At 41.9% G+C, this 16826-nt stretch overlaps 2 protein-coding genes across 2 annotated transcripts in view; both read left to right on the plus strand.

The window, feature by feature from the left end:
* The first annotated feature begins 891 nt into the window (after nt 1-891).
* On the plus strand, nt 892-7377 carry wee1 (WEE1 G2 checkpoint kinase). Its single transcript, XM_020636433.3, has 10 exons — nt 892-1850; nt 2815-3026; nt 3451-3517; nt 3896-4068; nt 4358-4626; nt 4725-4814; nt 4913-4998; nt 5098-5268; nt 5423-5568; nt 6174-7377. The coding sequence occupies exons 1-10, from the start codon at nt 1359-1361 to the stop codon at nt 6328-6330; spliced, it is 1863 nt and encodes a 620-aa protein (XP_020492089.1). The 5' UTR covers nt 892-1358; the 3' UTR covers nt 6331-7377.
* A 2609-nt stretch (nt 7378-9986) lies between these two features.
* swap70b (switching B cell complex subunit SWAP70b) overlaps nt 9987-16826 on the plus strand; it is a 29505-nt gene continuing 22665 nt past the window's right edge. Inside the window, exons 1-2 of the mRNA XM_020636460.3 lie at nt 9987-10251; nt 13632-13772. Of these exons, the coding sequence (XP_020492116.1) occupies nt 10156-10251; nt 13632-13772 (237 nt within the window). The 5' untranslated portion in view covers nt 9987-10155. The remainder of the gene's footprint in view (nt 10252-13631; nt 13773-16826) is intronic.

Raw genomic sequence — 16826 nt, forward strand, 5'->3', positions numbered from 1 at the left:
CCAGAAAAATAATAACGGTTTTAATCCAATACACCGTTGTTGTAATTGTATTACTGTTGCCTCTATTGCTGTGATGTTAGCCTTAAATTTTATATCAAGAGACCTTAAAAAGTCTTGAATTTAATTTATGAGAATCTTGCTGGTAACCTGCAGTAACCAGTTATTAGCTAAGTGGCTTTGATTTGCAAAATCAAAACTTTTCCAGCCGCCTTCATGCATCCGATAAAAGTTCATGAAGACCTTGACTACTTTTTTTGTGTAAAATGTTGTTTGTTTTAATAATTTATTTAGCTGGATGCATATTGAGACTTGTTCAGTGGGCTATATTCACATCATGGTGGCATCACTATTTTCACCTATGTCAAACATACGATTACTTCATCAACCTAAATTTGATTAAAGTGCAAATACTGTAGTTTCATTTTGTTTAAACCAAATATATTGTAAGGTCTAGTAAATAAATTCCGTCTTTCTATGGACAAATAGGAAAGTGGAGTTAAATTATGATTTCATGTGGGTGGTTGGGATATTTTACTACAAAAAAATCAGGCTTTATTGGCATAACATTATTGGCTTAGATATGATTTATCTTAATTAAAGCGAACAGAAGGGGGTTGTGGTGAGTTGTGACTGTGATCTTTTTTTTTTTTTTTTTATGTTTGGCGGCTCTTGTGATCGTGTTGTCTAAATAATGGGCGCATTGTCTCGAGGTTAATGTAATTGTTTGACTGCGGTCACATGAAAGGCACGCGTTCGCGCCAGTTTGTTGCTCGGCCACAGATGACGTAACGCCGCCTCGAACCTCCCCCCCCCTTCTCTGTAACGCCCATCTTTCAAAATTTGAAGACGCGCTCTGATTGGCTGCTCCGCGACATGTGACCAACGGTCGCGGGAAGTCCTTTGCCACGCGCGTGATAAGAAGAGGGGTTGAGTGTTGACTCATTCAAACTTTTTTTTGTAAACATTGTTTTGCTTTTAGGGTGGAAAGACGTGGTTTTTTGTTGCGTCGGAGAGACATCAAGAACTGCTGTGACGGATACCGAAACTCGACGGACCCGGTGGTTCTGTATTTGTTTTTAATGTGTGACTGAATAATCGCGAACTACTCCGGGGCCATTTCTGTTCGCTGGATGGGCGTGTAGGAGCTAGCAAACAAGCTAACTTTCCCTCGGATGCTAACATAGCTTTTAACACTTTTATAGGTATTTTGGACAATCTTTAAAGCGATACCTTTTATTTAAGGTAGTTACAAGTTGTCTAACTTGGGTGTATTTGGCGAGAAACTTCACTACATTAGTAGTGGGGGGGTCCAACCGCGTGTTTTCCCGTCGACGCAGCCGGGGTTTAAATCCTGAAAAATGTCGAGCTACGGTCGCCACAGACACGGATCCCCTTCCCCGAAATCTCGACCCATTCGTCAGAAGTTACAGTTCACGTCGAGCGACGGGGAGGACGACCCCATTGAGGACGTTAACAACAGCACAGGGGGAGAGTCTGGATTCACGGAGCTGGATTCCCCGATGCCAGCTCGGAGGGACACCGTGGACAAGCTGCTGGAGGGAGGCAGCAGCCCCCTGAACCAGACCGCCAGCGGGGACGACGACGTGGAGCTTTGGGACGAGGAGAGCTTTGGGTCCCCGTCTCACCTGCGGTCACCGAGCAGTGTTATCTTTGCCAATTGTTCGCCGTCGCCGAGGAAGATGTCCCGGCTGTACGGAGCGTCGCCGGAGCGGTCTTATGTGCAGGACGACGGAGAGGGGTCCAGCTCCCCGATCCCGGACTGTCCCGACACACCTCCACATAAAACCTTCAGAAACCTCCGATTGTTTGATACACCACACACACCAAAGGTCAGTTTGCTATGAAATAATGTTTTTATTTTTATTCCAATATATTGCAGAAACACCATCAAATAAGTTTAAACATCTCTAAACTTGATTCAGTTTTTTGAACTCTTAAAAACTCACAGCCTTGTGTTAGTTGTGAAACAAGACAAATATGCCAAAACCAGGTAATTGCTCGATGCTGACCCAAAAGTGTCATTTATTGGGATCAGTTTCTGAATAAAACATCAAACTATTTTAAGCTCTACTGACACAGATTTGGCTGCGTCTTTAGTGTATATCAAATGCAATGTAGGTCACCTATATATGAAAAGTAGGTCCTAAAGTAGGTCAAATCTAAAATGTTGTGCAGGTGTGCTCTTTTGCAGAGTGAAGGATCATGAATTCAACTAGTTTCAAACTGATATGATCTTGCAAACACACCCGCACCCAAGACTTTAAAGTGCACAAAAGTCTTTTAAATCTTCTGAGCCGTTTACGCCCTTTAAATAAAGGCATGGCTGCTCCTGGAGCCAATGCCAGATGTGCAACTGGAAAAAAAAAAAGCCAAAGTAAACCAGGACCAAGCTTACATAACAACATACCAGGTCAAATTTTTGAATTTAAATGGAAAGTGGGGCTGTGTCAGTTGAGCACAGTGACCCATTTAAAAGACAACTGTACTGTTGCTTACATAATGTTCTCACTGTAGTAGTCAGACAGCCAGATGACTCAGCGACTGGGAGTTGTATGTCTGGGCATGTCTTTTTTTTTTCTTTTCTTTTTTTTTTAGATTACTGAATTTCTTGGCCTTTTAATTTTTCAATGACAATTTTATTCCATAACACTTTATTTGAGAGCTTCTAACCACATATTATTTAGTGTAACCTGGTTTTTAAGGGAAGGGCACTTTAAGTCACTTAGTCCCAGTTTTCCCTTTCTGCTCCTTCTTTCAAATATTAACGAATCCGTGAATCTGTCTTTTTTTCAGAGTCTGTTGTCCAGAGCGAGGGGCTCTGGCCCGGGATCCTCCAGCAGGAGAGTCGCCCTGTTCAAGAATGTGGAGCCGTCAGGAAAGTCAATCACAGACAGCCGGAGACAGCAGACCCCGCTGGTCAACTTTAACCCCTTCACGCCGGACTCCCTCCTCATACAGTCGGCCACACAGCAGAGAAACAACAGGAAACGGGCGCACTGGAATGAGTATGTTTCTTCATGATCTCCAGATCAATCTCAAACATTGTTGTCCCTAAAAGACTCACAGATTCTAGTAGTTCTCTAAAGTGGCTGTTGGAGTGAAGAAGTTGCAGTCAGTTGATATTTGATTACACATTTCTTATCTTATTCTGTTGGTTTATTCTAACGTCCCCCCTTGAAGACCACAGAGTGTGTTAATAACGGGTAGCAGAGCTGTTATGAAAATCTTTTGTCTCATCTTGAACACAGATCAAACCCATTGTTATTATAACCTGATACGTTAAAGCCGTTGACTAGGAACAGGAGGTTTGGCTGGGAACCAGGACCTCATGGTTACTGGTGAACTCTGCCATGTGCTTGTGAAGCCCCTGGTGCTGCCCCCTGCTGTACAGAATGCTAACAAAACATCTATTGTCTCTGACCTTTTCAGCTCCTGTGGAGAAGACATGGAGGCGAGTGACGGTGAGGGAGAGGAAGAAATACTGCCCCCATCTAAGGTAATAAACACATTCATGGATTTTCATCATTTGTGTGAATAAATAGTCTGTTTCTATTTAATTATAAACTTTATTGTAAGTTGCTTCCCTAGTTTTGTAACTCATCTACAGCCCATAAAAAAATACAAAATACTGGGGGAAAAACTTGATCGGGGGGGAATCCAAATATGTTCTTTTGTGAAATTACAAAATTGAAACTTAGAATACTGTTGCAGGTTTTTTTAGATTAATCAGATAAGATGATTGATATATAAATTGTGATGAAACTGTTAAAAGTAACTTGTTTCCCAGAGCAAAGTTCCCTTCTTTTATTAGCTTTGTGTTCTAGGTCAGAAACCTGTAGTTGTAATAATCGGTTCTTCTCTCTCTGCATCTCAGAGGATTACCATGATGGAAAGCAACATGATGTCCAGGTACACCTCTGAGTTCCTTGAGCTGGAGAAGATCGGCTGTGGAGAGTTTGGCGCCGTGTTCAAGTGTGTGAAAAGACTCGACGGCTGTATCTACGCCATCAAGAGGTCGAAGAAACCCCTGGCAGGATCAGTGGACGAGTAAGTGCCGTTTGTAACAATCTGTCGTATGTTGACAGCGTATCCCGTTGTTTTCTTGTATGTAAATATTTGATCCACTGACAATGTCGTTTTATTGCCCTGCACACACTGAACCTGAAGTCATCAAACGTTTCCTTTGCTTGAGTGAACAGAGGAGTTAAATATGTTAACTGTGCAGACCGGAGGAACCTTTTTTTTTTTTTTTTTCTCTCTCTTTCAGCTTAACCTCCTTCAGGCCTGTCTCTAATTAAAACCGTCTGTTCCCCTTCCTCCCCCTCTTCCTCTACAGACAGAACGCCCTGCGGGAGGTGTACGCCCACGCCGTGCTGGGCCAGCATCCCCATGTGGTGCGCTACTACTCAGCATGGGCCGAGGACGACCACATGCTCATACAGAACGAGTACTGCAACGGCGGCACGCTGTCGGACGTCATCACAGAAAACTACAGGCGGCTCAGTTACCTGACGGAGCTGGAGCTGAAAGATCTGCTGCTGCAAGTCACACGGGGACTCAAATACATCCACTCAACTTCCCTGGTGCACATGGACATCAAACCCAGTGAGTGCTTTTGTGGTGTGATAATTATTGTTGCTGTTGTATAACTGTTCTTGATCTTATTGTGAGCTTGAGTCTTAATGTTTCCTTGTTCTTCTCAGGTAACATCTTTATTTCCCGTAAATCTATATCGAGCTGTGATGAGTGTGATGATGATGAAGGACTGACCCCCAGCGTTGTCTACAAAATAGGTGAGCAGCCTCCACTGTGCTTTAAAGCTTGATGTTAAATGTTATTCCCATTTCTATCTCCATATATTTAACCTGTCCCGTATGCTTCCCCTCTCTAGGTGATCTGGGTCATGTAACACGAGTGAACAACCCGCAGGTGGAGGAGGGAGACAGCCGATACCTCGCGAATGAAGTTTTACAAGAGGTTTGTCCTCGCACTTTAAAACTTATTATTACTGTGGTACCAGTAGGGGTTCACAGAGGTGTTAATGTTTCTCCATGTGTGCCTGATGTCCCTCTGCAGAACTACAGCAACTTGAGGAAGGCAGATATCTTCGCTCTTGCTCTGACAGTCGTCAGTGCCTCGGGGGCGGAGCCTCTTCCAACAAACGGAGACAAATGGCACGAGATCCGACAGGGGAAACTCCCCGCCATCCCACAAGTGCTCTCTCAAGATTTCCTCAGTCTTCTCAAGGTAACGTTGGACATAAGCTCTCTGTTTCAGGTTTATAAGAACCACAGTGAGAGATGACTTCTAGTTACTCACATTTCTGGTCAAATCTGTTTTTGTTTTTTCATCAGTGTGTCCATGTTTGACTTATTCTTATGTTTTCCTTTTACTTCTCCAGCTGATGATCCATCCTGATCCCAGCAGACGACCATCGACCTCTGAGCTCATCAAACACCCGGTGCTCCTTACAGCTGCCCGGATGAGCGCAGACCAGCTCCGAGTCGAGCTCAACGCTGAGAAGTTCAAGAACGCACTGCTTCAAAAGTAAGTACACAACATCTTAAAAAAAATAACACAGCAAGAACTGAACCCTCTTTCATTATTTGAAGGCCGTCAAGTAAAAAAAAATTGTATTTTTGGGGGCTTTTTGTGCCTTTTTTTTTTTTCATTGTGGAGATAGGATAGAGTCGGAAATCAGGGAAAGAAGTCATTTAGGATACCTTTCCGATACAAAAGGACAGCTGTCATTAAAAGTAACACATGAACACAAAGTGTTTGTGTTGCTGTGTGTCTCCCCCCCAAAAAAAAAAAAAAAAGCTGTAAACCTAAGAGAAACACTGAGATCACCTTGTGTCAGCTCCTCAGATGTGGGTTAGGGTTCCAAAATCAAAGACATCACAAGTGTTTGGGGATCTAGACAAGGTGTTATCTTTCCAGATTGTCTTGCATCCTGAAGGAAAATCTTGAGTTGGTGCCGTAACATTCAATGAACTCAATTGTTAATCATGCTCATGATCAAGTCATGAACTTTTTATTAAGAACATGTGAGCCATTGTGTTTCCAGCTTCTCCTGTGTTAAATGTTGGTCAGAGTATTGGATTGTTCACTTCTAGCTTCATTAACGCTGAACTTTCCTCGCTTGTCCTCAGGGAGCTGAAGAAGGCCCAGCAGGCCCGAGCCGCAGCTGAGGAGAAGGTTTTGTCCACAGACCGGGTCCTGACCCGCTCCACACTCCAGTCCAACCCCAGAACCAACAGACTCATTGGCAAGAAGATGAACCGATCGGTCAGCCTCACCATCTACTGAGACTTTAATCCACCCTGACAGGAAGAGAAAACATGAAGGCTCATGGACCTTTTTTATAAATAAACCTGCTCAGAAAAGAACTGGTCTCTTTTGTTGAGGAGAAGCCTGTCAGTCGTGTTGTTGGGCTCGAACGCCCAGTCGAAGCTGTGCAGACTGTTACCAAACTGGAAATCAACTCGATAAGTCTCTCATTACCAACATAGTTCAGCCCTTCTTTTTTTCCTGATGGACTTTCATCTTTGGAAAAATAATCCTCAAGGTACTTCCTGTACCTTTCTACACTTTGTCATTCCTTTCTTTGCATAGACATCAGGCTCTCCTTCTGTTTCTGTCCTTGCACTTCCCTCGACAAAGACCAGAAGCTGCAGTGAAGCTCTCTTCTTCAGCGTGAATGTACTCGCCGTAGCTGCACGCACCTTACTGCCTGTCAAACGTCTGATGCTGGATACCAGAGGGGCTGAGAACTGACGATTTCTGTTTGTAAAGGAGCACTTTGGAGGCAACACGTTGGATATTGCCGGAGAAGAAAAAAGAGAAAAACTGCTGCTATTGATGTTTTTGTGTGTATCAGGGTTTGGCCAATTCCAGGTTGGATCGTTCTCAAGGTCATTGGCTCTTATTTTCATGTAGCAGGAGTCCATTTCCCCACCTCGACCGCCTTATTTACACATTTTTATTTCCTGATGGGATGGTAAAATGGATCATGCCATTTCTAGAAAATCATCCAGTCGGTTTAAAGAACCAAAATCCAGTCGAACTCGTTATCTGTGAAATTTAATCCAGAGTGTTTCAGTGTCCCTGTTGATTGGTGCTGCCAACCCTGCCTGTAGCATTAGAACAATCATTATACCGTTCTCTCGATCGTCATGTGTTCAACTCCTTTTCTTTCTTTTTTTTCTTTTTACCATAAGACCCGCCTTTAATTACTGTTTAGAAAAATCTTCCTCATCTTTTTGTTCTTTCAACCTGTAACACACAATCCCTTTTTTTTGTTGTTGATGTAACTGTTTGTACATATGTTCTTTTAATAAATTCTCACCACCCACACCTCCTGTTGTTTCAGTGTGATGTAAACCAATTCAGAAAGCTTTTAGATCTGTCACATGATGTCTATTAGGTTTCATTTTTACAAGGTTTATTTTTGGGCTTTTACTTCAGAGAGGGGACAGTAGATAGAGGGGGGGAATGACATGCAGGAAAGGAGCTACATGTCGGATTCTAACCCAGGTCGTCTTCTTGGAGGACTACAGCCTCCGTACATGGGGCACATGCACTAACCATTAGGCTACCATCGCCCTCGTAGTTAAAGAAATGATCACTCTGTTTCCCACAAAGAATGTTTGATTAATAGATTGGTCTAGATGGCAGTCCTCTCTTGACTCTCTGATAAATTGTTGGTTTTATATTTACTTGATTCAGTGTAAAGATGGATCTTATTTCTACCTAGAGGGGGGTTTCTGTCTGTTCATGAAAGTATTCCTTCGACATCGGTCAGCACTTCATGCCGAGCGACACGAGGACAAAAAGTTGCAGCCATAAAATTAAAATCATCTTGAATTATTGTGAAAGGTTATTTAGATGCTGGACTACAAAATCAACATTACTGGAGCTACAGAGGAGGTGTTTTCTCTTGAGATTCAGACGCTGCTGACCCTAAAAACTTTAACTGCTGATTTCCTTTTAAACTGCTGAACGATGTTTGTCCAGCACAAAGCTGAAATAACGTCTGTTTGTCACACCCAGATGTCACATGTTGAGAGTTTGTACAAAGAAACACAAGAGAGAAACGTGTTTCTGGTTTCCACTGGAACTGACTGTTAAGTCCCGCTGAGATGGCTAGAGGATGAGGGAGTAACAATAAATATTTAAATCCAGGAATGAAGAAGAAATATGAGGAATGAATATCAGCAAACTGAAGTAAATGCACAAATTAATTTACGTTTCTAAAACAACTAAATGTGAAGCCAAAACTTTTACTGAATTTAAACTAACACAAAATTACTTCACAACAAAAAACTATGATGCCACATCAGACGACAACAAGTAAGAAGATTTACTTTATCAATCCCGCAGGTGGAAATCCAATTTTGTTGTTGAAGATGCTACAAACAGACTGAGGGGGGGCTGCCCACAGTGAGTGCTCCTGAGCTGGTGAGTGGGGGTACGGAGCCTTGCTCAAGGGCATCTCTCCAGCTACCAGACCAATTTCCAGACACGCTGGAAATACAACCCGTGACCCTCCGGTTCCCAACCTGAGTCCCTACAGACTGAGCTACTGCCGCTAGTAATCTCATCTCCCATTTTCACACATGATCACTACATGACCACAGAGGTCATTCTAGAGTCTGCTGGGGCCCCAGGCAAGAAATAATTGGGGGCCCTACAACCCGCATTTATCACCATCATGTCTGCCATCGTCCCGACGCTCGCTCCTCTTCCACTTTTGGTTGACTTTAATAAAAAATCGTTGGTTTCCACAACAATGAGGCTCGCAACGGAGGCCCTTAGGGAGGTTTCCTACTGTCTTTGCTAAATTTGCACATTTTGGGCCGCTGCTGTTGTTTAAATCTTGTGAGCCCTCAGGGCAGCACCTCTATATGACCCTCTTGTGACTGCCCTCCCCTCTCTCCTGCTTTCTGTGCTGTGGAGAGGAGAGCACCGACGTGCAGAGGGAGGGAGAGAAACAAACACACTGACCCACTCTGACCCTTAGTGAAAAACACATTTAGCTGGTTTCCCCTCTAAAAGTGTTTTCATGGTACTGATCGACGATGAGCTCTGAGATCACCAACATCAGTGATTGAATGTAAATAAGACCATTACTCAAGGAGTGCAAACATGAGTAGGCTACAGGTCAAAGGTAAATGTATTCAACCTCAGCATCTTCTCCATAACAATTCAGAGGGAAGTACTGTCCTTTTGATTTAGTGCATTTATTTACCAGTTTTATTTCTTTACAAAACATAAAACAAACTCAGCCCTGCAGTAAAAATAAAATAAATGTTGATTAGTAACCTTTGGATTTTTGTTTCAGCGAACAAAGCCTTTCAGAATGACACATTATTTTTGCAATGAGATCAAAGTTGAGTTTGTGTCATGCAAAAATAGTATAGTTTTATCTTTAAATTCAGTAAAATAAATATCAAATAACATTTAAGTTTTTTTCCTGCATGGAATATATGTTATTTTTTACAAAACATTAAGGACAATTAAAAAAAAATCATTAAAACAAATAGTTTCACCACCTTTGTTTTGAAGTGTTTCATCCCTGTGTTGGGCTCTGATTGCGCATGCGCAGTGAGAGTGTGAACTCCTCAGCATTAATCTGATTGGAGATTGAAGACTTTTAACCACTACACCCCAACTTCAAATGAGTTTTCTCGTCAGTTTAGAAACACAAGAAGTCATTTGATATAAAACATGTGCAGCCTGATAGTTTATTCTTGTGTAGAGGTTAAGTTAAACTCACCCTGAGTTTGTGTGTGTGTGTGTGTGTGTGTGTGTGTGCGTGTGTGTGTGTGTGTGTGTGTGCGTGTGTGTGTGTGTGTGTGTGTGTGTTTTCCTCGCTGAGCGGAGCTGCAGCTCTTCTCTCATTTCCACGCTGAACACGCAGCGCAAACAGTGACAGCGCCTCATGTGACTGTTCCTTCTCATTGAGTCCACCAGACGACAAAGAGCAGACTCTCACACAGCGTCAGAGGAAGAAACACACACACAGACACAGACACAGATACACACACAGAAACACAGACACAGACACAGATACACACACAGAAACACAGACAGACAGACAAAGAGAAACAAGTTTTATATTAAAGTTTAAAGATGCCGCTGCGCGAAGAACTCCTGAAGTCCATCTGGCACGCGTTCACAGCTCTGGATGTGGACAAAAGCGGGAAAGTGTCCAAATCTCAGCTCAAGGTAAACTTCTATTTCATTCGTTTCTTTATTTTTCTTTATTAGCTGTGTGAGCTGAACATAAGCCAAGCAGGAAACTCGGTGCCAAAGTGTAGTCCTTTGTGTGCATCCACATGTTTGTGCTTTATTTTGAGCGCTTTTCTTCCTGCTCTTGACTTTGTGCGTCTCAGAACCAGAGACGCACCTGTGGACAGTTTGACTCTGATTAAAGACAGCTAATAACGTGTCTCTAGCAGGATAAACAACCAAACTACTGTAAATACTCTGTTTGATTGATTCAATGAAGAGTTAAGAATTGTGACGTAATTTTAATATAGTTTAGTTTGACTTTAAAACAACAGGGAGGTAGAAAACTTAGTGTGCTGGACAAAGTGTTCAGGCTAGATCATTTACTTGAATAAAACTACAAACACAACTAGGTTAATACAAGTAAACCTCCTCTATAAACAGGTTAATGTGTGCATAAAGTTAAAAATGAACTAAGAAGGTTAAAGAGAACATCATGTCACATCTCTTTTCCTTATGAGATTATTTTTTACTCCAGTAGAAATCTCATCACTTTGAAGTCCAATGAGGAGTATGACCTTATTTTTTTAAGTAGCCAAAACAATGCAGACCAATGTCTAATCTTACAGACAGTTTCTATCATCAGGTTATTATTACTCGTGTATGAATGTAAACATTGGATTTAAGTATTGGAGTTCAGCTCATTATGAAATACTGAGGGTATAATAATTATTCATTAGTCTGCTTAGTATTATCTCCACTAACTTACTGATTTTATTTTGGGTAGTAAAAAGTTGAAAACTAGTAAGGAAGGCTGTGTTGTAATGTGATGCAAAAGGATATGATGCTGTATAATATGTTACGATGCGGTACTATGTGATGCGGTACGATTGTATTGGATTGGAAAATCTTGGTTGTCCCTAAGGGGAAGTTTGCATCAGAGGTCCATATACAGGATCTTTACACATTTTACACATCCTAAAAACAGCACAAAGACATAAATATATGTGATACGATGCACTTTGTTTTCCCCTTGGAGAAATTTGTCTGGGACTCAAAGTGATGCAAACATCCAGCTGCTTCCACGGTATGAAGAGTAAATAAATAAAAACAACAGAAACAAATACAATCGACATGTAAACAGAAAAGCACAGAGCCTAATGTCAGAAGGAGCCCAAAGTGACACATTCAAATTACATTTTATGTCCCAAACTGTAAACAATTCAAAATGAACTCAAAAAAGGGAAACAAATCTTCTCATCTATGAAGCTCAATGTGATGTCTGCTAGATGATCAACTCATTAAAAAAATCAATAAAGCTGTCAGATGAATGCAGTGAAGAAAAGAGTCTGACACCGTCCTCTGACTTTAAAGGTTTAGGTATTGAGTAAATGTGCAGTTACATCAACCAGCGTCATGGTGATGGTTGTGATGTTGACACTTTCAGCGATTTGTGTAAACTGAGTCAGTCTCCGAGTAGACTGGGGCAGAAGTGTACTTGACATATTTCCTGTGGATATTTCGTAACATGTATTCAACTGAGAGACACACCCACATTACTCCAGCGGTGTGTCGGCCAATCATTTACTCATCATCATCAATTTAAGCAGGAATCAACAGTGAAGGTCAGGTTTGTAGGTCGGCTAACTCTGAATCTAAAGATGTACAGCTACTTGTTTTATATCTCCAAAGGACCAGTTTCAACACCAGACAGGTGTGCTCAGTGATAAGAAAGATCTGATATGTGAAGCTGTCTATCTTTCACTCACATACTCTCCATAAACATGAAACATAAACATGATTGTTGTTGATCGTTTCTCTCAGCAGCTCGAGGTTCAAAGCTTCTTACAGTCTGAGAGAAAAATGTCAGGTGTCGTCGTCAAAGTTTGTCAGCTGGAGACAGAAATGTTTGGACTTACTAAAGGAAGGACAACGAGTCTGATTAGAGCCGCTGTTGAGTTGCATTATGGGAAGTGTAGGATGTTGTTTTTTCTTAAAGTTCGATCCACACAAGGAACTAAAAGGGGAAAAATGTCTCAGTTTCTGCTGCAGTGTATAAATACACTGGAGTCATATCGGTCGGGTCTTAGTTTATTTATTGCACACTTAATAAGCATTTAACTTTTTTTTAATCTATTATGATCATATCACCTTTTCACTGAGGAAGAGACGAGGCATGACAGTCAAAATGTTATGGTACCTGACGAATTTGATTAAAAATAAAAAGACAAAAAAGTTCTTGTAGAATTTTAAGATGATGTTTTAAAAATGTAAATATTAGTGAAAAGCTGCCAGGAGCTGCCGCTCAGTCTTCACAGCTTTTTTTTCCCCCCTCCACATGTGACAGGTGTTATGATGCATCCCCCCCCCCCGACAGCGTCTCTTTATTCGGGTGACTTGTTCTTAGAAAATTCTCGGTTCCTCAAATTGAATGCTACTTCTGAAACAAAGATATGTCAGTCCATTGTTGAGAAATAAAACCTTCATGAGGAGTTCATTTAGGTTCATTTCCCCCAATGAATGAATTATTACTGGATTAGTTTCAATATTTTTCAATAAATCATGAGGCTTCATTTGAATGTGATTCTTTAGTCTGAGATAGGACAGAGGGTAGAGTCAGTTTCCGTTATTTATATCTCACTGATTTATTTATTTTTAGTTCCACTAAATGTGTATTCCCGTTGAAATGTTTCAACATGAAACACTTTGGGCTTCATGTTTGTATGATCATGTTTTGGTTGGACCGTTTAAGAAGTGACCTCAGTCTCTGGAAGCCGAACATCACCAGACTAATTCACACATACAAATGAATCTTAAACCTCTCTGTTAATTGTTTGGTTTCTAAAAGGACCAAAAATACAACCATTTTGATTTAACTTGAACTACCGACTACTGTTGAATACTCAAAGTGATAGCGGATACTGAACCATCCGTTTTAATGGCAGCCAACTTTGAGGACTTTTGCCTTTATTTGGACAGGGCAGTGGATAGAGTAGAGAGAGTCGGGGATGAGATGCTGGAAAGAAGCTGCAGATCAGACTTGAACTCAGGCCGCCCACTTGGAGGACTACTGCCTCTGTAAATGGGGACGACCTAACCGCTAGGCCATCTGTGCCCCCAAAGAGTCATCATTCAAACTCGCCCTTTTTTAGTTTCAGGGCTGTTATTAGCCCGACCTGAAAGAGGATGACATCATATCTGTCTGAACAGAAGAGGGACCAAGTGCTTCAACCAGAGAAACTAAAACCTGAGCTTGCAGATTCATCATGCTCACTGATTCTGGGCTTTCATAAACACATTTCACACTAATAATGAAAACGACTGTTATGTTATTCACCCATCAATGACTAACAGAGGATGTTTTCCCATCTTTCCAGGTGCTGTCCCATAACTTATGCACAGTGATGAAGATCCCACACGACCCTGTGGCTCTGGAGGAGCATTTCAAAGACGACGATGAGGGTCCCGTCTCCAACCAGGGATACATGCCGTACCTGAACAAATTCATCCTGGATAAGGTCGGTCAACACTCTGTGGAGTTTTACACTCCTGACAGGGTAGATATGGGACATTGCTGTGAGGAGTTTGCACGTTTTCCTTATACTTTCTTTGGTTACTTCAGCACACGTGTCAAACACTTAATGATGAATTCTCCCAGTGGGTTTAAAAGAAAGTAAGGTGGAGATGCACCAAAGAGGAAATAATATCAGTCAATGGGTTTGACTTCTGTAATTTCTGTTGGGAAGAGTGCGTCATCGCTCTGTGCTGTAAGTGACTCCTCTCTTTATCTGGAAATGTAGACAGTATCACAAACTTGACCTTGAGCTTACCAGCAGCAGTGAGCTTCTGCCTTGTTTTTGTGCCCAGAGTTTTGTCTCAGAGGCGGACTGAGTGAACCATTTAGAGCTTGTTGTGGGAATGTTTACTAAAAGCCCTTTCCTGGTATAAAAACAACAGAAAACCATAATGTCCATCCAAATTAAACTAAAACCGGGCATCATTTGAAGATTACACAGCAAAGGAGACCGCTCTTTAACTTTATATGCAAATTAAGGCTCTATCATTGAGAAGTACATGTTTGCCGTTTCTTGACTTCCATTAAGAAGTTCACATCCTCATATTCAAAACAAACTAATTTCCCCAAATGCTCATTTGCTTGACATTTGGATTTCCTTTGGACTTCACTCTATAGAAGTCCCTGAAAGAGCTCTGAAATCCTTTTTTATGATTCGGATAACCACGGTGGTCATCACACCCGGAGGCTAATAGGTGATGCCGATCAAGAGCGGTTTTATCAGGCGGTAACAATCCATTGATTGACTCACAGTATGAGTATAGAGATGCTGACCCTCTCTCTATTGTGTCCAACGGGCATTGTTCAATGCTGAGCTACACAAACCTCTTTATTGATCGCTGAGTCGGCTCATTCAGCCTCCTGTGTGTCGCTCTGTGATGATGTCAGAGTGGGCCACAGCTCGATGGGAGGGCTGGTGATTGTGTAGCCAGGAAACATGACTAATTAAAGAAGCCTGTTTGTTTTTATGCCGTCATGAGGAGCACTGCCCCGTGATAGAGCTCGCTCTTCTCACATGAAGATGTCATCATGAAGAGTGTAAGCTGTCACCATGGCAACTTCCAGAATTCTATTGTCATGATCAACCTCCTCTGAAACTTCTCGTATATTTAATGTGTTGGTCCTGAAGTTTGTTTGTCAGAGTTTGTATGGTTGTTCAAGTTGAAGTGGCATTCAAAAAAAAATAATCATGATAATTGATAATATTTATGGATTTAAAACCGTTTCGACCAAGCGGCAAACTCTTGTGATTTAAAATGAAGCCAATGAGGAAAAGCAAAAAAAATGCAGTTTTTTGAGTGTCCAATTAAGGCTGGCTGCAAAAGCCCTTCATTCTTACCCAATGTACAGGGGGTGATATTTTATATAGCTCATCTGTTCTGATTAGGGAAAAGAGAAATACCTAATTTTTGTATGCACATGCTGGATGGACTTTTTTGATCATACGCAGACTGAAACACTGGCTCATTCTTATCTACAGGTCCATCTTAGTCCTAGTTACAGCCCCATGACGTTTTGCCTTCAGTATGAATGTTGCAGAGGCTTAATTGGGGGACAAAGTCATCCTTCTTCTGCCGCTTTCAGAGGTAGTGACAGAGGCGCTACAGGAGCAAGACTGGATCGTCTGAACCAGCAGGGGAGCGCAGCGCTGTGTGTGTGTGTGTGCATGTCTGTACCGTCCTCAAAAAAATAAGTTTCAGGTTACATAATTTACATATTAAGCAATACTACAGGTCTGTTGGGCAGTGGGCCCACCAGAGAATAAACCTTCATAGAGGCAAATAAGGTGGTGAACAAACACATCTGGAATGACCTACACAAACACGACAATGGACATCATGTTCCTCACATTCACACCGCCTTGGACGCTCTGTGCCACGCTCTCTCGCACTTCCACACCGCCTTCATGCAATGTGAATTCAAAGACTGTGACACCAGTATTACATCTTTAAGAATCAATATGAATCTCTGAAGGCGTTATGACGGCGGGGCTTCATTACGGCGCTGTAGCGGCTCTATGACAATGAAACAAGAGCTCTGATTGGCCAGACTGCTGTCAACACACATGTGGCCAATCAGTGCTCCCGTAGATGCTCTGAAATCTACATATATGTGTCTCTTCCCGCTCTCTCTTCCCTCGGAGATCTGAACTTTGTATTTTTTTTAAATTTCCCTTTACTTGTTGCTTTTTGTCAAACACGCAGGCTGCAGCTGGCACCAAGTGTTGTTATGGAAACACCCTCATGGTCAGAGGTGACTCTTCCGTCACACTTTTGCTAACCAGTAATGATTTTTTTTTTCAACTTCTGAGCAACTTGAGGGTTTATTTTTTATCATAAATGTTTTGTCACTGGTTTCTTGTTTCCGCTCTTCAGACATGAAGTGGATTCTAGAAAGTTGTACGACGTGTTTTTATTGGGCAACAACGTGGCATCAGTCAGGTGAAACTGTGTACAAATCACCCCGTTTAGAGAAATGTACAACTCTGGATTCAGGTTCAGGAAAAGAAACATGACGTCACTTTTACGTTTCTTTCCGTGCACACTCAAACACAACTGTCCCACCCAGCCATTGAAGTGGAGGTGACCTGGCCAGAGGAGAGCGAGGGCGTCGGTCAGTGCATTGAATTGCTCTCTCTCCTGAGGAAACTCCACCCGGTCACACAAGGAAACCATGTATGTGAATGTGAATGTGTGTGTGTGTTGGTGAATGTGTGACCAGAAACTTAAAATACATTTTCTTTTTAAAGGTATCCTACGTCAAAAGAATCGAGTTTCTAGTCCAGAAACGAAGCAAAACAAAGTGATGTCAAAGCTCAACATGTTGCACTCTGAAGATTAACAGAGCAGCAAATGGAAACAAGTGAAACCAGTGATCCTCTGTGGCTCTGACATAACTCTCTGTTCATGTGGGTCAACAAAAAAGAGCGCTATGTTTAGCTTTGTGAGGACCTTAATGAGGCAGCTAATGAGGACATTTCATAATGATTAATCGGTCG

This window comes from Labrus bergylta, chromosome 7 (assembly GCF_963930695.1).
Source record: "Labrus bergylta chromosome 7, fLabBer1.1, whole genome shotgun sequence".
Classification (NCBI taxonomy): Eukaryota; Metazoa; Chordata; class Actinopteri; order Labriformes; family Labridae; genus Labrus; species Labrus bergylta.

Bases quoted from the DNA above. Each gene is read 5' to 3' on its own strand.
- wee1 (XM_020636433.3), top strand. From the start codon at position 1,359: ATGTCGAGCTACGGTCGCCACAGACACGGATCCCCTTCCCCGAAATCT. The intron at 4,069-4,357 runs GTAAGTGCCGTT...CTTCCTCTACAG, and splicing joins CTGGCAGGATCAGTGGACGA to ACAGAACGCCCTGCGGGAGG. The intron at 4,815-4,912 runs GTGAGCAGCCTC...TCCCCTCTCTAG, and splicing joins CAGCGTTGTCTACAAAATAG to GTGATCTGGGTCATGTAACA.